General features: G+C 44.4%; 1 protein-coding gene across 1 annotated transcript in view; it reads right to left on the reverse strand.

Annotated features, from left to right (window-relative positions):
- The window catches only part of LOC311115137 (MICAL-like protein 2), a 43,719-nt gene extending 26,596 nt beyond the window's left edge, over positions 1-17,123 (reverse strand). The window contains exons 1-4 of the mRNA XM_084190344.1: positions 16,768-17,123; positions 15,790-15,838; positions 1,331-1,472; positions 987-1,174 (exon numbers count right to left, since the gene is read on the reverse strand). Coding sequence (XP_084046470.1) covers positions 987-1,174; positions 1,331-1,472; positions 15,790-15,838; positions 16,768-16,910 — 522 coding nt within the window. The 5' untranslated portion in view covers positions 16,911-17,123. The remainder of the gene's footprint in view (positions 1-986; positions 1,175-1,330; positions 1,473-15,789; positions 15,839-16,767) is intronic.
- Between the last annotated feature and the right edge of the window lie 3,827 nt (positions 17,124-20,950).

The following is a 20,950-nucleotide window of genomic DNA, read 5'->3' on the forward strand; positions in this document are numbered from 1 at the left end:
GTGGACATCTTGATGCATGTGGGGATTACTAACTGGGAGAGGTTGAATGTCCGTGAACACTCCAGCCAGCTGGTCTGCGCATGCTCTGAGGACGTGACCAGGGATACCGTCAGGGCTGGCTGCTTTGCGAGTATTCACGCGCTTAAAAGTCTTACTCATGTCGGCCACAGATAACGAGAGCTCTCATAGGAGGATCAATGTTGTTTTCCTCAACACGAGTATAGAAAGGGTTTGTACTCGTTTGGGAGAGCGGCATCGGTGTTAGAAAGCCTCACAGAAGAGTGTATGCGTGTGTAGAGCAGGGTTCTCCAACCCTGTTCCTGGAGAGCTAACCTCATGCAGGTTCACTCCAACCCTGTTCCTGGAGAGCTAACCTCATGCAGGTTCACTCCAACCCTGTTCCTGGAGAGCTACCCTCTGTAGGTTCACTCCAACCCTGTTCCTGGAGAGCTACCCTCTGTAGGTTTTAACACCAACCCTGTTCCTGGAGAGCTACCCTCTGTAGGTTCACTCCAACCCTGTTCCTGGAGAGCTACCCTCATGTAGGTTCACTCCAACCCTGTTCCTGGAGAGCTACCCTCATGCAGGTTCACTCCAACCCTGTTCCTGGAGAGCTACCCTCTGTAGGTTTTAACGTCAACGCTGTTCCCGCAGAGCTACCCTCCTGTAGGTTTTAACACCAACCCTGTTCCCGGGGAGCTACCCTCCTGTAGGTTTTAACGCCAACCCTGTTCCCAGAGAGCTACCCTCCTGTAGGTTTTAACGCCAACCCTGTTCCCGGAGAGCTACCCTCCTGTAGGTTAACGCCAACCCTGTTCCTGGAGAGCTACCCTCCGGTAGGTTTTCGCTCCAACCCTAATCTAGCAGCTGATTCTAATAATTAGCTTGTTGATAAGATGAATCAGGTTAGTTACAACTGGGGCTGGAGTGAAAACCTACAGGAGGGCATCTCTCCCTGGAGAAGAGGATGTAAAGGAGATCCTTACCTGTGCTGGCCTGTCTGGTCTGGGTGAGGCTTTGGGTGAGGAGGAGGGCGGAGGGCGGTTCTCAGTAGTGGATTTAGAGGGGTTAGAGGCGGGGAAGACCTTCGAGACAACTGCTTGGTTCTTTTTCCCAGAAGGCCCCTGTTCTGTGGACGCCTCCGCTGGACGCTTTATCCCCGCCATGCCGCCAACTACACACACACACACACACACACACACACACACACACACACACACACTAACTGATCACAAAGTTCATTCCAGTGTGTGTGTGCCCGTATCATGTGGGCGTGTATATCTGCTTCCACATGTCTCCTCACTGTGTCTGTGTCTGTGTGTGTACTCACTAGGTGATTTCCCATGGAAGTAGTTGTAGTATTGAGAGACGTATGTCAGTATACTGAGCCTGTCTGGTATCTTTAGGGCCACCATGTCCTCAGCATCTAACAGAGCTGGGATCCCCAACTCATCCTCCGCTACCCGGAACGCCTGGGAACACACACACACACACATATTATATATATATAGAAGGTTGGAACGCCTGGGAACACACAGATATATAGAAGGTTGGAACACACAGACATATAGAAGGTTGGAACACACAGACATATAGAAGGTTGGAACACACAGACATATAGAAGGTTGGAACACACAGACATATAGAAGGTTGGAACACACAGACATATAGAAGGTTAGAACGCCTGGGAACACACAGCTGTATAGAAGGTTGGAACACACAGATATATAGAAGGTTGGAACACACAGACATATAGAAGGTTGGAACACACAGACATATAGAAGGTTGGAACACACAGATATATAGAAGGTTAGAACGCCTGGGAACACACAGCTGTATAGAAGGTTGGAACACACAGATATATAGAAGGTTGGAACACACAGACATATAGAAGGTTAGAACGCCTGGGAACACACAGCTGTATAGAAGGTTGGAACACACAGATATATAGAAGGTTGGAACACACAGATATATAGAAGGTTGGAACACACAGACATATAGAAGGTTGGAACACACAGACATATAGAAGGTTGGAACACACAGACATATAGAAGGTTGGAACACACAGACATATAGAAGGTTAGAACGCCTGGGAACACACAGAAGAAGAAGAAGGCACGACAACGCCTCTTCCCCCTCAGCAGGATAAAAAGATTTGGCCTCAGATCCTCAAAAAGTTCTACAGCTGCACCACTGAGAGCATCTTGACTGGCTGCCTTGTGGTTGAAGGAATTGTCCGTAGAGCTCCGAGACAGGATTGTGTCAAGGCACAGATCTGGGGAAGGGTACCAAAAAAATGTATGCAGCAAGGTCCCCAAGAACAGTGGCCTCCATCATTCTTAAATAGAAGAAGTTTCGAACCACCAAGACTCTTCCTAAAGCTGCCAAGCGTCACGTCTGTAGGAAACCTGGCACCATCCCTATGGTGAAGCTTGGTGGTGGCAGCATCATGCTGTGGGGATGTTTTTCAGTGGCAGGGACTGGGAGACTAGTCAGGATCGAGGGAAAGATGAACAGAGCAATGTACAGAGAGATCCTTTATGAAAATCTACTCCACAGCGCTCAGGACCTCAGACTGGGGCGAAGGTTCACCTTCCAACAGGACAACGACCCTAAGCACACAGCCAAGACAATGCAGGAGTGGCTTCGGGACAAGTCTCTGAATGTCCTTGAGTTGCCCAGGCAGAGTCCGGACTTGAACATCTCTGGAGAGACCTGAAAATAGCTGTGCAGCGACGCTCCCCATCCAACCCGACAGAGCTTGAGAGGATCTGCAGAGAAGAATGGGAGAAACTCCCAAAATACAGGCATGCCAAGCTTGTAGCATCATACCAGGAGTGGGCGGTATACCAGTATGAACGTGAATACCGGTATGACGTTGTGCCATGATATGGATTTTGCCATGTCATGATCAATTAATGTATGAATTAAGGCTTTTTTGTTTCTTTCAAAATGTCTCTGTCGACTGATACAGCCTAGCGGGCTAGTTCAAATGGTTTATTATACTAAAAACAAAGAAAAAAAACTAGAAGCATGGATGTTACACGCAATCTGCCTGCCAATCAAAGTCAAACAAACAAACATGCTCAACTGCAGAGTAAGCAAACATTTAGTGAAGTAAACTCCTTTCGGTAGCAAAAGTGTCCGAAAATCAAGCCTTGAGGATGACTGAAGACAAGGAAAATAACGCTAAAGGTTGATTTGCAGAATGACGAAGAATTGGTTCGAAAAAAAAAGAGGGCCTCCTCTGTCGTTTGGAACTGGTTTGGCTTTAAGATATCCGACCTCGACCAACAAACAGTAGTGTGTAAGTTGTGTCGATGCATTGTGCTAGCCAAAGGCAAACAGTACTGTGTAAGTTGTGTCGACGCATTGTGCTAGCCAAAGGCAAACAGTAGTGTGTAAGTTGTGTCGACGCATTGTGCTAGCCAAAGGCAAACAGTACTGTGTAAGTTGTGTTGAAGCATTGTGCTAGCCAAAGGCAAACAGTACTGTGTAAGTTGTGGAGACGCATTGTGCTAGCCAAAGGCAAACAGTACTGTGTAAGTTGTGTCTACGCATTGTGCTAGCCAAAGGCAAACAGTACTGTGTAAGTTGTGTTGACGCATTGTGCTAGCCAAAGGCAAACAGTACTGTGTAAGTTGTGGAGACGCATTGTGCTAGCCAAAGGCAAACAGTACTGTGTAGGTTGTGTCGACCCATTGTGCTAGCCAAAGGCAAACAGTACTGTGTAAGTTGTGTTGACGCATTGTGCTAGCCAAAGGCAAACAGTACTGTGTAAGTTGTGTCTACGTATTGTGCTAGCCAAAGGCAAACAGTACTGTGTGAGTTGTGTTGAAGCATTGTGCTAGCCAAAGGCAAACAGTACTGTGTAAGTTGTGTCTACGCATTGTGCTAGCCAAAGGCAAACAGTACTGTGTAAGTTGTGTTGACGCATTGTGCTAGCCAAAGGCAAACAGTACTGTGTAAGTTGTGGAGACGCATTGTGCTAGCCAAAGGCAAACAGTACTGTGTAAGTTGTGTTGACGCATTGTGCTAGCCAAAGGCAAACAGTACTGTGTAAGTTGTGGAGACGCATTGTGCTAGCCAAAGGCAAACAGTACTGTGTAGGTTGTGTCGACCCATTGTGCTAGCCAAAGGCAAACAGTACTGTGTAAGTTGTGTTGACGCATTGTGCTAGCCAAAGGCAAACAGTACTGTGTAAGTTGTGTCTACGTATTGTGCTAGCCAAAGGCAAACAGTACTGTGTGAGTTGTGTTGAAGCATTGTGCTAGCCAAAGGCAACCAGTACTGTGTAAGTTGTGTCTACCCATTGTGCTAGCCAAAGGCAAACAGTACTGTGTAAGTTGTGTTGACGCATTGTGCTAGCCAAAGGCAAACAGTACTGTGTAGGTTGTGGAGACGCATTGTGCTAGCCAAAGGCAAACAGTACTGTGTAAGTTGTGGAGACGCATTGTGCTAGCCAAAGGCAAACAGTACTGTGTAAGTTGTGTCTACCCATTGTGCTAGCCAAAGGCAAACAGTACTGTGTAGGTTGTGTCTACCCATTGTGCTAGCCAAAGGCAAACAGTACTGTGTAAGTTGTGTCTACCCATTGTGCTAGCCAAAGGCAAACAGTACTGTGTAGGTTGTGTCGACGCATTGTGCTAGCCAAAGGTAAACAGTACTGTGTGAGTTGTGTCGACCCATTGTGCCAAAGGTGGAACCACCAGCAATCTGTTTCACCACCTGGAAACCCTGCATGTGCGCCAATATGAAGATTCTACCAGAATGCGTGCAACAAACCCCCGGAGCAAGTCCCAAGACATCTTCACGGCAGTCCCGCACTCAGCTGTCACTCAAGGCATCATTCGTTAGTGGTACTCCCTATGACAAGAAGAGCAAGAAGTGGAATGAGATAACGAGTGCAATTACGTATCACATAGCGAAAAAGACATGGAACCAATTCTAACAAGAGCCGTAAATACTTTCAGCAAAACATGTCTGTCAGAACTCTACACAGAACGTCGGGACAGAGTTGCCAACGAAATCCGCAACGCTGCATTCTTCTCTACCACTGCCGACTTATGGTCAAGACGGACCACAGAGCCATACATTAGCCTCACGATTCATTACATTGACGACAACTGGAAGCTGCAAAGCAAATGCCTTCAGACCTCTTATTTCCCAGACGACCACACCGGAGAAATAATTGCAGCTGGGCTGAGGGAGGCACTTTCATCCTGGGGCTTGAAAGAGTCGCGTCAAGTGTGTATGACTACGGACAGCGGATCGAACATGGTCAAAGCATTGGAGCAGAACAAATGGACAAGACTAGGGTGTTTCGGACACAGGCTACACATTGTAAGTTTCAACGTCCAAAACGCGTAGAAAAATAACGTAACTTAAGAACAACAACTTCAAATGCAGAATAACTTATTAACTGTAACTGACCTCGAATAATGCAAAGAAAATAAGTTCATGTTCATTTTTAAACCACACAATACTAATGTTTTAACTAAGGAAGAGTTCAGAAATCAATATTTGGTGGAATAACCCTGATTTTCAATCACAGCTTTCATGCGTCTTGGCATGCTCTCCACCAGTCTTTCACATTGATGTTGGGTGACTTTATGCCACTCCTGGCGCAGAAATTCAAGCAGCTTGGCTTTGTTTGATGGCTTGTGACCATCCATCTTCCTCTTGATCACATTCCAGAAGTTTTCAATGGGGTTCAAGTCTGGAGATTGGGCTGGCCATGACAGGGTCTTGATCTGGTGGTCCTCCATCCACACCTTGATTGACCTTGGCTGTGTGGCATGGCGCATTGTCCTGCTGGAAAAAACAATCCTCAGAGTTGGGGAACAATGTCAGAGCAAAAGGAAGCAAGTTTTCTTCCAGGACAACCTTGTACGTGGCTTGATTCATGCGTCCTTCACAAAGACAAATCTGCCCGATTCCAGCCTTGCTGAAGCACCCCCAGATCATCACCGATCCTCCACCACAGTGGGTGCGAGACACTGTGGCTTATAGGCCTCTCCAGGTCTCCGTCTAACCATTAGACGACCAGGTGTTGGGCAAAGCTGAAAATTGGACTCATCAGAGAAGATGACCTTACTCCAGTCCTCTACGGTCCAATCCTTATGGTCTTTTGCAAACCTCAGCCTGGCTCTTCTTTGCTTCTCATTGATGAAGGGCTTTTTTCTAGCTTTGCACGACTTCAGCCCTGCCCCTAGGAGCCTGTTTCGAACCGTCCTCGCTGTGCACTTCACCCCAGCTGCCGTTTGCCATTCTTTTTGTAGGTCACTTGATGTCATCCTACGGTTGTTGAGTGACATTCGAATGAGTTGGCGTTCATCCCAGTCAGTAGAGAGTCGTTTTCGCTCTCTGCCAGTCTGTAGCTTTGTTGTCCCCAATGTCTGCTGCTTGACCTTGTTCTTATGAACCGCCATCTTTTAAATTTTAAGGATGGAAGCAACCTGACGCTCACTGTATCCCTCTGCCAGTAAAGCCAGAATTGAACCCTTCTTGTCCTCACTCAAAACGTTCCTTTTCAACTCTTTAGGCATGGTCAATAGTTATTTTTTGATTAATAATATTACTTTTGAGGTACTATTAGCACTGTTTTTGCCATCCAGCTGGTCCAATTGCTAGAGGATAGTGATGACCACAGCAGGGGTTTTTATACTTTTCCTCATTAAATAAGATTTGGTCCAGGTGATCACCTAATCAGTACCTAATTCAGTAGAATGAGGTGTGCCTGTGTTGGAATTCAACGGACACTGGATGGAATCGCTGTCATACATGTAGAGATGCTGATTTAAGAAAACTTCGCTGTGGTATCTTAATTTTTTACACAGCTGTATATACAGCTATGCAAATCTATAATATTACATGGATTACATTGCTTTTATTTATAATTGATACATTAGCCTAGGGTTTCAATAATAAATAGCCTACTCAATAAATGATCCCGTTTTCTAAAGCAACATAGCTCTCTTAATCACAACAGTTGTGTGTAAATCTATAGATGGATTAAATGTGTAATCATGTCCAGTGTCCATGCTGTAAGTTGTTGTAATTACAGCAGATGCAAATGTTATTTTTATTTATTTTGATTCATATGTAATTCCTTTTTCACCTTTTTATTTTTCAGAGAGGAGTGTCCAAAACGAACCTCAGGTTTCCCGGGCCACAGGAGTGTGCAAGAAAGTGGTCAGCACATTTTCCTATAGTTGGAAGAAGCATAAGGCCCTGTCAAGTGCACAGGATAAACTGAGCCTGCCCCTCCACAAGCTCATCACGGAAACCCCGACAAGGTGGGGATCTCGACTACAGATGATGGAAAGAGTCCTGGAGCAGGAAAAGGCCATCACACAAGTCCTGGCAGCAGACAAAAAAACATGTCACCTTGCACCCTCCTGGCAAGACATTGAGGTATTTGAGTCTATCACGGCAGCCCTTCAGCCCCTCCAGGATTTCACAGATGCCCTGTCAGGAGAGACATACGTGAGTGTGTCCTATCTGAAGCCGGTCCTCCATTTGTTCAAGACGGAGGTTCTGAAATCAAATGAGGGCGAATCCAGACCTGACCCGAGAGATTAATTACCTGAATGACAAATACACCGACCCTGAAACAGCTGAGCTGCTCACCATGGCTACCTTTCTGGACCCAAGGTTCAAGACCACCTACATGACCACTGAGAAGCTGGTGGAGTTGAAGGTGAGAGCTGCCTCCGAGACTGAAGCCCTCCTGGTAGGGAACACAGCCGTGGGAGATTTCTCTCTTGAAGAGGGTCCTCTGTAGCTCAATTGGTAGAGCATGGCGCTTGTAACGCCAGGGTAGTGGGTTCGATCCCCGGGACCACCCATACGTAAAAATGTATGCACACATGACTGTAAGTCGCTTTGGATAAAAGCGTCTGCTAAATGGCATATTATATTATTATTATAAGAGGTCCAGAGTGAGAGAGAGAAAGAAGCTGCCACTGCTCCACAATCAGAAAATAAGTCCAAGAAGAGCTTCTTTAAGAAAACCAGTAGTTCACCTGCCTTTAGAACCCAGAGACAGGTCATCGAGCAAGAACTGGACAGCTACACTGATGATGGCAGCAGACAGTGAGGCTGATCCTTTGTAGTGGTGGCGAGTTCACGCATCCAACTTCCCACAATTGAGTTGTCTGACAAATAAATACTTATGCATCCCTGCCACAAGTTCACCCTCTGCGCATTTAGCACTGGGGGGCAATGTGGTCACATGCCACAGGGCAACTTTGAAGCCAGAAATGCAGAGTAGGTGAACGGATGATCTCAGCATGTGTGGTTCCCACCGTGAAGCACGGAGGAGGAGGTGTGATGGTGTGGGGGTGCTTTGCTGCACACTTAACCAGCATGGTTACCACAGCATTCTGCAGCGATACGCCATCCCATCTGGTTTGCGCTTAGTGGGACTATCATTTGTTTTTCAACAGGACAATGACCCAAAACACACCTCCAGGCTGTGTAAGGGCTATTTGACCAAGAAGGAGAGTGATGGAGAGCTGCATCAGATGACCTGGCCTCCACAACCACCCGACCTCAACCCAATTGAGATGGTTTGGGATGAGTTGGACCGCAGAGTGAAGGAAAAGCAGCCAACAAGTGCTCAGCATATGTGGGAACTTCTTCAAGACTGTTGGAAAAGCATTCCAGGTGAAGCTGGTTGAGAGAATGCCAAGAGTGTGCAAAGCCGTCATCAAGGAAAAGGCTGGCTACTTTGAAGAATCTCAAAAATAAAATATTTGGATTTGGTTAACACTTTTTTGGTTACTACATGATTCCATGTGTGTTATTTCATAGTTTTGATGTCTTCACTATTATTCTACAATGTAGAAAATAGTAAAAAAAAAAAAGAAAAACCCTGGAATGAGTAGGTGTGTCCAAACTTTTGACTGGTACTGTAGAAGTACAGTAACATTCTAGCCTCTGAATTGTTCTGACATAGAACCAGCGAACAGCTAAATGTTTTTGGCTTTGTTCTAATTCTATTTGAGGCTCCACGTGTTGTCATGGAAAATATTAATGTCACTTGCAACAACCAATGAGAAACTCATAAATCCAGCTGCCTATTCAAAGTTGAGGTTGCTGAAAGGCCCAGTCTATCTGGCAATGACAAGGAGTGGAACGTTAGCTAAAGAGACTGGCACTCAGACTACCGTACACACAGCTCTGTGTCACGCAGGCCAGTTATTAATGATTGACGTAGTTGCCATAGTTACATGTCCTCTGAAAACATAACAGGGCCATATCAACAGTCTGGGAAATTAGAGGGAATTTCACCCGTTAGGCTCCATTTCGCACTTTACATTTTCACCTTTGTATCGGAATGATCCTGTTTCCCCCCCCGGGACGGCTTTCCTCAGGGCAAGGAGAGAGAAGGGAGAGTTAGCCTTGAGATTTCAACAGTCAAAGTGTGTCATGGCTGGCCTGCCTTCAGGGGTGAAAGTTGGATCATAGTAATGTAAACAGTTTTTTATAGCTGTAGTGATGAACTGATAACATTCAGCTGGTTTCAGACACAGGCATGTTGCCTCTAGTTGGTTATCAAATCATGTTGTCATGGGTTACAGCTCAAATGCCATCCTATTCCCTAAATAGTGCACTACTTTTCACCAGGGTCCATAGGGCTTGGGTCAAAAGTAGTGGACTTTATAGGGAACAGGGCCCTACTTGGAACGCACTCATGGAGTAGCTCTTCTGTCCTTCCTTTCTGTTTCCATGGAGTTGGTGTTCCTGGAAATGGTGTGGATGAGGGGAGCATGTCCATGTCCTGCTGCAGGCAGAGACACACACACTCACACTTTGACGGTTGAAACCCCCTAGATTTCCATTCATTCTCCCTGTCATGAGGAAAGCCAGGAACATTTCTGATACGAAAGTGAGGAATCTAACAGGAGAAATCCCCAACAACTCCCCAGACTGTTGATGGTCCTGCTATGCTTTCTCTTTCTGTCCTGAATCATTGCTGTGATCTGTCCTGTCCTGTCTTTACATGTCTGTCTCTTTCTGTCCTGAATCATTGATGTGATCTAGCCTGTCCTATCCGGTCTTGACTGTTTATTTATTCTCATACTTTTCTGATCTGGCCCACAAATGCGGCTTTAGAACTAGGCCGGCCAGCTATTTCAGTTGCTTGGGCTGCATTCACACACAGTCCACTACACACACTAAGACCTAAATAGCAGGTACTCTAAACAAGGAGTTAAAACACACACATTCTGCCATGCAAATTCACCAGTTAGTGGACTTGTCAAACACAGAAATAGGAACAAAGACATCTCTCACACAGTCACTTTACCAGCTATTCCAGTAATGTGTGGCGTGGGAGTGTTGGAATGAGACAAACTCATTGTCTCAGAGTCTCTGCCACTACAGACAAATCCCTGAGTCAGCAGATCTACATATCGACAGTGTGTTTGTAGCATGGCTCTAGCAATCTTAAAAACAATATCTAAAATCACATGTTATTTGTCACATGCTTGGTAAACAACAGGTGTAGACTAACAGTGAAATGCTTACTGACGGGCCCGTCCCAACAACGCAGAGAGAAAGAACATAGAGAAGTAGAACAAAAAGTAAATCACACGTAATAATAAATACACAATGAGTAACGATAACTTGGCTATATACACGGGGTACCAGTACTGAGTCCATGTGCAGGGGTACGAGGTAATAACTTGGCTATATACACGGGGTGCCAGTACTGAGTCCATGTGCAGGGGTACGAGGTAATAACTTGGCTATATACACGGGGTACCAGTACTGAGTCCATGTGCAGGGGTACGAGGTAATAACTTGGCTATATACACGGGGTACCAGTACCGAGTCCATGTGCAGGGGTACGAGGTAATAACTTGGCTATATACACAGGGTACCAGTACCGAGTCCATGTGCAGGGGTAGGAGGTAACGGAGGTAGATATGTCCGTATAACTCGGGGTAAAGTGACATAATAAACAGTGGCAGTAGTGTGATGAGTCAAGAGTTAGTGAAAAAAGGGTCAATGTAGTTAACCAATAGCTATCTGGACTAACTACAGTGCATTCGGAAAGTATTCAGACACCTTGACTTTTTCCACATTTTGTTATGTTACAGCCTTATTCTAAAATGGATGACATTGAGGGATAAAAAAAACAATCTACACACAATACCCCATAATGACAAAACAAAAACAGGTTTTTATACATTTTTGCAAATGTATTAACAATATAAAAACTGATATTGCATTTACATACAGTACCAGTCAAAAGTTTGGACACCCCTACTCATTCAAGGGTTTTTATTTATTTTTACTATTTTCTACATTGTAGAATAATAGTGAAGACATCAAAACTATGAAATAACACACATGGAATCATGTAGTAACCAAAAAAAGTGTTAAACAAATCAAAATATATTTTATATTTCAGATTCTTCAAAGTAGCCACCCTTTGCCTTGATGACAGCTTTGCACACTCTTGGCTTTCTCTCAACCAGCTTCATGAGGTAGTCACCTGGAATGCGTTTCAATTAACAGGTATGCCTTGTTAAAAGTTAATTTCTGGAATTTCTTTCCTTAATGCATTTGAGCCAATCAGTTGCGTTGTGACAAGGTAGGGGTGGTATACAGAAGATAGACCTATTTGGTAAAAGACAAAGTCCATATTATGGGAAGAACAGCTGAAATAAGCAAAGAGAAACGACAGTCCATCATTACTTTTAAGACATGAAGGTCAATCAATACGGAAAATTAAGTGCAGTCGCAAAAACCATCAAGCGCTATGATGAAACTGGCTCTCATGAGGACCGCCACAGGAAAGGAAGATCCAGAGTTACCTCTGCTGCAGAGGATAAACTCATTAGCGTTAACTGCACCTCAGATTGCAGCCCAAATAAATTCTTCACAGAGTTCAAGTAACAGACATCTCAACATCAACTGTTCACAGAGGAGACTGTGTGAATCAGGCATTCATGGTCAAATTGCTGCAAAGAAACCACTACTAAAGGACACCAATAAGAAGAAGAGACTTGCTTGGGCCAAGAAACACAAGCAATTGACATTAGACCGGTGGAAATCTGTCGTTTGGTCTGATGAGTCCAAATGTGAGATTTTTGGTTCCAACCGCCGTGTCTTTGTGAGACGCAGAGTAGGTGAACGGATGATCTCAGCATGTGTGGTTCCCACCGTGAAGCATTTATTTAGAATTCAAGGCACACTTAACCAGCATGGCTACCACAGCATTCTGCAGCGATACGCCATCCCATCTGGTTTGCGCTTAGTGGGACTATCATTTGTTTTTCAACAGGACAATGACCCAAAACACACCTCCAGGCTGTGTAAGGGCTATTTGACCAAGAAGGAGAGTGATGGAGTGCTGCATCAGATGACCTGGCCTCCACAATCACCCGACCTCAACCCAATTGAGATGGTTTGGGATGAGTTGGACCGCAGAGTGAAGGAAAAGCAGCCAACAAGTGCTCAGCATATGTGGGAACTCCTTCAAGACTGTTGGAAAAGCATTCCAGGTGAAGCTGGTTGAGAGAATGCCAAGAGTGCGCAACGCTGTCATCAAGGCAAAGGGTGGCTACTTTGAAGAATCTCAAATATATTTTCATTTGATTAACACTTTTTTGGTTACTACATGATTCCATGTGTGTTATTTCATAGTTTTGATGTCTTCACTATTATTTTACAATGTAGAAAATAGTAAAAATAAAGAAAAACCCCTGAATGAGTAGGTGTGTCCAAACTTTTGACTGGTACTGTATGTCAGAATAATTCAGAGGCTAGAATGTTACTGTAGTTCTATATCAGAATAATTCAGAGGCTAGAATGTTACTGTAGTTCTATATCAGAATAATTCAGAGGCTAGAACGTTACTGTAGTTCTATATCAGAATAATTCAGAGGCTAGAATGTTACTGTAGTTCTATATCAGAATAATTCAGAGGCTAGAACGTTACTGTAGTTCTATATCAGAATAATTCAGAGGCTAGAATGTTACTGTAGTTCTATATCAGAATAATTCAGAGGCTAGAACGTTACTGTAGTTCTATATCAGAATAATTCAGAGGCTAGAATGTTACTGTAGTTCTATATCAGAATAATTCAGAGGCTAGAATGTTACTGTAGTTCTATATCAGAATAATTCAGAGGCTAGAATGTTACTGTAGTTCTATATCAGAATAATTCAGAGGCTAGAATGTTACTGTAGTTCTATATCAGAATAATTCAGAGGCTAGAACGTTACTGTAGTTCTATATCAGAAGTATGGTGCTAGAGTGTTAGAGTGTTAGAGCTAGGCCTATTTAATGAATTGGTGCTAAAATGGAGTCCAGTTTTCTGGAGTGACAGTCAGTTGACTGTATAATCTATAGTAGTCTACGGTGTGGAGTAGCGAGACTCGGCTGGCTGTATAATCTATAGTAGTCTATGGTGTGGAGTGGTGAGACTCGGCTGGCTGTATAATCTATAGTAGTCTACGGTGTGGAGTAGTGAGACTCGGCTGGCTGTATAATCTATAGTAGTCTATGGTGTGGAGTAGTGAGACTCAGCTGGCTGTATAATCTATAGTAGTCTACGGTGTGGAGTAGTGAGACTCAGCTGGCTGTATAATCTATAGTAGTCTATGGTGTGGAGTAGTGAGACTCAGCTGGCTGTATAATCTATAGTAGTCTATGGTGTGGAGTAGTGAGACTCAGCTGGCTGTATAATCTATAGTAGTCTACGGTGTGGAGTGGTGAGACTCGGCTGGCTGTATAATCTATAGTAGTCTACGGTGTGGAGTGGTGAGACTCGGCTGGCTGTATAATCTATAGTAGTCTACGGTGTGGAGTAGTGAGACTCAGCTGGCTGTATAATCTATAGTAGTCTACGGTGTGGAGTAGTGAGACTCAGCTGGCTGTATAATCTATAGTAGTCTACGGTGTGGAGTAGTGAGACTCGGCTGGCTGTATAATCTATAGTAGTCTACGGTGTGGAGTAGTGAGACTCGGCTGGCTGTATAATCTATAGTAGTCTACGGTGTGGAGTAGCGAGACTCGGCTGGCTGTATAATCTATAGTAGTCTATGGTGTGGAGTGGTGAGACTCGGCTGGCTGTATAATCTATAGTAGTCTACGGTGTGGAGTAGTGAGACTCGGCTGGCTGTATAATCTATAGTAGTCTATGGTGTGGAGTAGTGAGACTCAGCTGGCTGTATAATCTATAGTAGTCTACGGTGTGGAGTGGTGAGACTCGGCTGGCTGTATAATCTATAGTAGTCTACGGTGTGGAGTGGTGAGACTCGGCTGGCTGTATAATCTATAGTAGTCTACGGTGTGGAGTAGTGAGACTCAGCTGGCTGTATAATCTATAGTAGTCTACGGTGTGGAGTAGTGAGACTCAGCTGGCTGTATAATCTATAGTAGTCTACGGTGTGGAGTAGTGAGACTCGGCTGGCTGTATAATCTATAGTAGTCTACGGTGTGGAGTAGTGAGACTCAGCTGGCTGTATAATCTATAGTAGTCTACGGTGTGGAGTAGTGAGACTCGGCTGGCTGTATAATCTATAGTAGTCTACGGTGTGGAGTAGTGAGACTCAGCTGGCTGTATAATCTATAGTAGTCTACGGTGTGGAGTGGTGAGACTCGGCTGGCTGTATAATCTATAGTAGTCTATGGTGTGGAGTAGTGAGACTCAGCTGGCTGTATAATCTATAGTAGTCTACGGTGTGGAGTGGTGAGACTCAGCTGGCTGTATAATCTATAGTAGTCTACGGTGTGGAGTGGTGAGACTCGGCTGGCTGTATAATCTATAGTAGTCTACGGTGTGGAGTGGTGAGACTCAGCTGGCTGTATAATCTATAGTAGTCTACGGTGTGGAGTGGTGAGACTCGGCTGGCTGTATAATCTATAGTAGTCTATGGTGTGGAGTAGTGAGACTCGGCTGGCTGTATAATCTATAGTAGTCTACGGTGTGGAGTAGTGAGACTCGGCTGGCTGTATAATCTATAGTAGTCTATGGTGTGGAGTAGTGAGACTCGGCTGGCTGTATAATCTATAGTAGTCTATGGTGTGGAGTAGTGAGACTCGGCTGGCTGTATAATCTATAGTAGTCTACGGTGTGGAGTAGTGAGACTCAGCTGGCTGTATAATCTATAGTAGTCTATGGTGTGGAGTAGTGAGACTCGGCTGGCTGTATAATCTATAGTAGTCTATGGTGTGGAGTAGTGAGACTCGGCTGGCTGTATAATCTATAGTAGTCTACGGTGTGGAGTAGTGAGACTCAGCTGGCTGTATAATCTATAGTAGTCTATGGTGTGGAGTAGTGAGACTCGGCTGGCTGTATAATCTATAGTAGTCTACAGAGTGGAGTGGTGAGACTCGGCTGGCTGTATAATCTATAGTAGTCTACAGAGTGGAGTGGTGAGACTCGGCTGGCCTAAAGGTCAGCAGCTCAGTTAAACAGAAGGCCACCACTGATAGAGACAGATAGTTCTGTAGTGTAGTCTAATCACTAGCACACACAGGATAGACATGACCTTTCAATACATTAGTTCTGTAGTGTATTCTAGATGCTGGGATGCTCTGCCTAAGTACCCCCCCACACACACAGTGTATATCTGTAGATCAGTCAAATCTCATCAGTGAGATAGCCTAGCCTTTTGTCAAATCTTTCTTTAAAGACACAGTAGATTATAGGTTTACAGTAAACAGTTGGTGTGTGTGTGTGTGTGTGTGTGTGTGTGTGTGTGTGTGTGTGTGTGTGTGTGTGTGTGTGTGTGTGTGTGTGTGTGTGTTCAACAGTAACTTGCCAGGTGGTTGTTGTCATAAACATTCTCCTTCATCAGGGAATCATAGTCACTGAGGAGGAGGAGAAGAAGAAGCACAGATTAGGTTGGATGACATGACACATCAATCACACCACTGACACAGGCTACCTGCCATTATTCCCTGGATCTCAACCTAGTCACACGTTTACACCGACTCCTTTGCAGGAGCATTCAAAAACGTATTCACTAGAGCTTGACGCAATCATAATGATGGCATCAATGATGTCATTCCATCTTATGACCAGCTTCCCATTGCTATTATTAAATATCAAAAATGCAACTCTCTCAGAATGGAAGGCATGTGTCAGTCACACACACGTTTTCCACTGAATTCTAAAAATATATATATATATATTTGGGGACTTTAGACTGAGTTCACCTTTGAGTGAAACATGTGGAAAAGACGCATTGTCTTTCAAACAGTAGACTGCCTAGGCTACTGATTATCTCAAATAGTCATGTTCTGTTTAGACTGTTACCCTGTCATCAACTGTTTACTGTAAACCTATAATTTGCGGTGTCTTTATAGAAATATTTTTTAGAAAAGAGTAGGCTAGATCACTGATGAAATTTGACTGATATACAGATATTGTTATAGTCAGAAATCTTGTCAAATTCAGTTTTTAATTTTGGGATTAGTTTATAAATCGGAAGGAAGCACAAATGTTTACTGCCACGTTGAGTTGGCAAGAGCTGTAGGGTTTTCATTCCCATGTTGTTTGGCTACTGATACTTACAGGGAACTACCTACAGGCAATGAAAGGAAACGTTAACATAATAGAACTTTCGTGTTGCATACAAGGGCTACTTTGTTGCAGTAAATACAGGTTACGCTGTGTCACCATACGAACTAAGACAAAAATCAAGACTCCTTCTTTGTTGAACTGCGTTTTGTCGAGTTTAACTTCATTGAATTTTGCAATTGTCGAAGTAGTTCTATCGATACTGCCCTCTACTTACATGAGGTCGGGTCTGTTTCGGTGAATGAGGGCGCAGAAAGCCATCCCGTCCCTGAAAGAAGTTGTCATATTGGTGATAGTGACATCTCTGTAGCCCTGGACCTGGGTCTTACACCACTGTTGCAGCGCTTTCACCGCAGACATCCTAGTTCTCTCCCGACACCCCGAACCGAGTGCAAGCGATTAGACGCGAACCAAGTTCATGAACTGAAGACAACTCAATTAGTTGAGTTTTCACAACTTTAATAAATAGACTAGTGACTGAAATCCGCCTTCCGTTAAAAAAAAAAATGTAATCAAACTTCTGACGAATGACTGGGCAAACAACATAAAAAAATTTTTTTAAAAAAAAGAGTCGTCCACGTGATTTTGTTCAACGATTTATATATACACTAGATAACTACTAGGGGCGCTGTGTTGAAGCCACCGTGCGTCCATCTTGGCACTCCCCCACCGTTGTAAAACATATTTTGGAAGCTATTGAAATGCATTAATTAATGTCTACATTCGTTAACGCCACATGTATTATATTACAGACACCATATGGCATACTTTATATTATGTGACCTAAACATAAAAATAAAAAATAAAAACATATTTAAAAACATTTTCCTTAAAGTATAATTTTGGGGAGATTACTAATGTTACTGTCCCCACTACAACAATAACATACTTTAAATACATGTAATTTTGTCCTTGAAACATTTGATTGAAATACTGTAGAATTCCGTTCATTCCTATGGAGGACTGCTCCTGCTGGGGAGAGCCAATATGGCCGCCGGTGGCTTCAAAGCCTCTCTGCCCAATACATAGCATTAACAATCTAGGGTTTATATACATCACTGGTTCTGTTTGGCAATCAAATCAAACTGATTTGACACCTGAAAAGGTTTCGGTCGTGACGTAGTGTTGGCGGGGTCAATGGGTACTTTCCAGAAAAGGGTGTAATCACAGACCACAATTAAAGGCGTTTTCTGATATCGGAGTTTCTTGATATCAATGTACACCCATTGATGCTTGTCATTGGTCCGTGGCTGTTCCTTTCGCGGGATAGAGAGAGAGAGAGAAAGAAGAGAGAGAAAGAAAGAATTGCTCTATTCATGAATTTACAATTATAGTATGATTTTGTTGCAAGAACAAGGCAAATATCAGTTGCAAGAGCGTTGTCTACGTGGTTCTTTTTGGTGATTAAATCAACTGATTTTTTTTTTTTTACATTTTAGTCATTTAGCAGACGCTCTTATCCAGAGCGACTTACAGTTAGTGAATACATATATATTTTTTTACTGGCCCCCCCCGTGGGAAACGAACCCACACCCCTGGCGTTGCAAACGCCATGCTCTATCAATTGAGCTACATCCCTGCCGGCCATTCCCTCCCCTACCCTGGACGACGCTGGGCCAATTGTGCGCCGCCCATAAGTCTCCCGGTCGCGGCCGGCTGCGACAGAGCCTGGATTCGAACCAGGATCTCTAGTGGCACAGTTAGCACTGCGATGCAGTGCCTTAGACCACTGCGCCACTCAGGAGTACAATTTTTTTGACACCTGAAATGGTTTCAGGGGGAGAAAGAACGAAAGCATTGCTCTATTCATGAATTTACAATTACAGTATGATTTTGTTGCAAGAACAAGGCAAATATCAGTACTGAATTTGACATCAGAACCCTCTGACTTTCCTTTGAAGGGCCAGTAGCTGTGTCTCATCTTGGCCTCGATAAAGGAGGCAGAAGCAGAAAACAGCTGACTCACAGTAGAGGGCGTGGCTTTATGTAACACAGTCTACGCAACGGATCTGCAACGAGGTTCGTTTGCGTAGCTCTCTACGTACTTTTGTGCTGCTGCATTTTTTTGGGCACACGACACAGTCGGAGCTCCGTAGAAATCACTGTGGAGAGCCCTTAAAGACACCAGGTGGTCCTGGTCTGCTCTTCCTGAACCTACCTGTCCTGTCATGCCAGGATAGAGGGAGTGTGTGTGTGTGTGAGTGTGTGAGTGTGTGTGTGTGAGTGTGTGAGTGTGTGAGTGTGTGAGTGTGTGAGAGTGTGTGTGTGTGTGTGAGTGAGTGAGTGTGTGTGTGTGTGTGTGTGTGTGTGTGAGTGTGTGTGTGAGTGTGAGTGTGAGTGTGAGTGTGTGTGTGTGTGTGTGTGTGTGTGTGTGTGTGTGTGTGTGTGTGTGTGTGTGTGTGTGTGTGTGTGTGTGTGTGTGAGTGTGAGTGTGTGTGTGTGTGTGTGAGTGTACCCACCCTGCCAAGTTACCTGACACCTTCCCACTACCGTATTGAGAACCTGTTTCCAGGTAAATGTGGGAGGAACTACTACAGTACTATTACCTAGACACTGATCTAAGATCAGTTTAGTTTTTGTCCCATTAATTGTTTCAGGTTAGGAGTGGGGAAGAGTCATCTGATCCTAGATCTGTGGTTAGGTTAGTATCTAATGTTTCAGGTTAGGAGTGGGGAAGGGTAAGCTGATCCTAGATCTGTCGTTAGGTTAGTATCTAATGTTTCAGGTTAGGAGTGGGGAAGAGTAATCTGATCCTAGATCTGTCGTTAGGCTAGTATCTAATGTTTCAGGTTAGGAGTAGGGAAGGGTAAGCTGATCCTAGATCTGTGGTTAGGTTAGTATCTAATGTTTCAGGTTAGGAGTGGGGAAGGGTAAGCTGATCCTAGATCTGTCGTTAGGTTAGTATCTAATGTTTCAGGTTAGGAGTGGGGAAGGGTAAGCTGATCCTAGATCTGTCGTTAGGTTAGTATCTAATGTTTCAGGTTAGGAGTAGGGAAGGGTAAGCTGATCCTAGATCTGTGGTTAAGGACGATCTACCTTGAGCGGTCAATACAGGTGAAATGGAGGACCTTTGGAACTGTTATCACAGGAGGCACAGATTGAACATGCATAAATGCAGAGCATGTACAGCCAGATTGAACATGCATAAATGCAGAGCATGTACAGCCAGATTGAACATGCATAAATGCAGAGCATGTACAGCCAGATTGGACATGCGTAAATGCAGAGCATGTACAGCCAGATTGGACATGCATAAATGCAGAGCATGTACAGCCAGATTGGACATGCGTAAATGCAGAGCATGTACAGCCAGATTGAACATCCATCCATGGATAAGAGAGCCTCCCTACTGTGTGATGGTCAAACGGTGTTGCCACTTCAACAGGCTTGGCAGGATAGTGTTTACTCCAGACTGGACATATTACCTCAATTACCTGGACTAACCGGTGCCCCCGCACATTGACTCTGTACCGGTACCCCCCTGTATATAGCCTCCCTACTGTTATTTTATTTTTTACTGCTAATCTTTAATTATTTGTTATTTTTTACTTACCTATTTTTTTTACTTAGCACTTTGTTTCTTAAAACTGCATTGTTGGTTAAGGGCTTGTAAGTAAGCATTTCACAGGCTTGGCAGGACAGTGTGTATTAAAGGCAGGAGTAGCTATGTTCTAGTGCATTCTCTCTGTCTAACCTCTGGCCACTTAGACAGAGGAGTAGCTATGTTCTAGTGCATTCTCCCTGTCTAACCTCTGGCCACTTAGACAGAGGAGTAGCTATGTTCTAGTGCATTCTCTCTGTCTAACCTCTGGCCACTTAGACAGAGGAGTAGCTATGTTCTAGTGCATTCTCTCTGTCTAACCTCTGGCCACTTAGACAGAGGAGTAGCTATGTTCTAGTGCATTCTCTCTGTCTAACCTCTGGCCACTTAGACAGAGGAGTAGCTATGTTCTAGTGCATTCTCTCTGTCTAACCTCTGGCCACTTAGACAGAGGAGTAGCTATGTTCTAGTGCATTCTCTCTGTCTAACCTCTGGCCACTTAGACAGAGGAGTAGCTATGTTCTAGTGCATTCTCTCTGTCTAACCTCTGGCCACTTAGACAGAGGAGTAGCTATGTTCTAGTGCATTCTCTCTGTCTAACCTCTGGCCACTTAGACAGAGCAACCGACTGAGGAATAAACAGAGTCCAAGGGTTCCTGTTAGAGCGCTGGCAGTGTCCACACACACACAGAGAGAAAATATCAACATCCCTGCCAGCCATCCCCCCAAACAAAACTACTGCACAGTCTGCCCCCTACCCTCACACCCCCCCCCCCCCCCCCACACACACACACACACACACAGACCCCCTGCCCCCCTCTCTCCTCTTAATCCCAAAATCCAGACAGGAAATGCTTTG

This window comes from Coregonus lavaretus (assembly GCF_964263955.1).
Source record: "Coregonus lavaretus genome assembly, contig: HAP1_SCAFFOLD_200, whole genome shotgun sequence".
In the NCBI taxonomy this organism is placed as follows: domain Eukaryota; kingdom Metazoa; phylum Chordata; class Actinopteri; order Salmoniformes; family Salmonidae; genus Coregonus; species Coregonus lavaretus.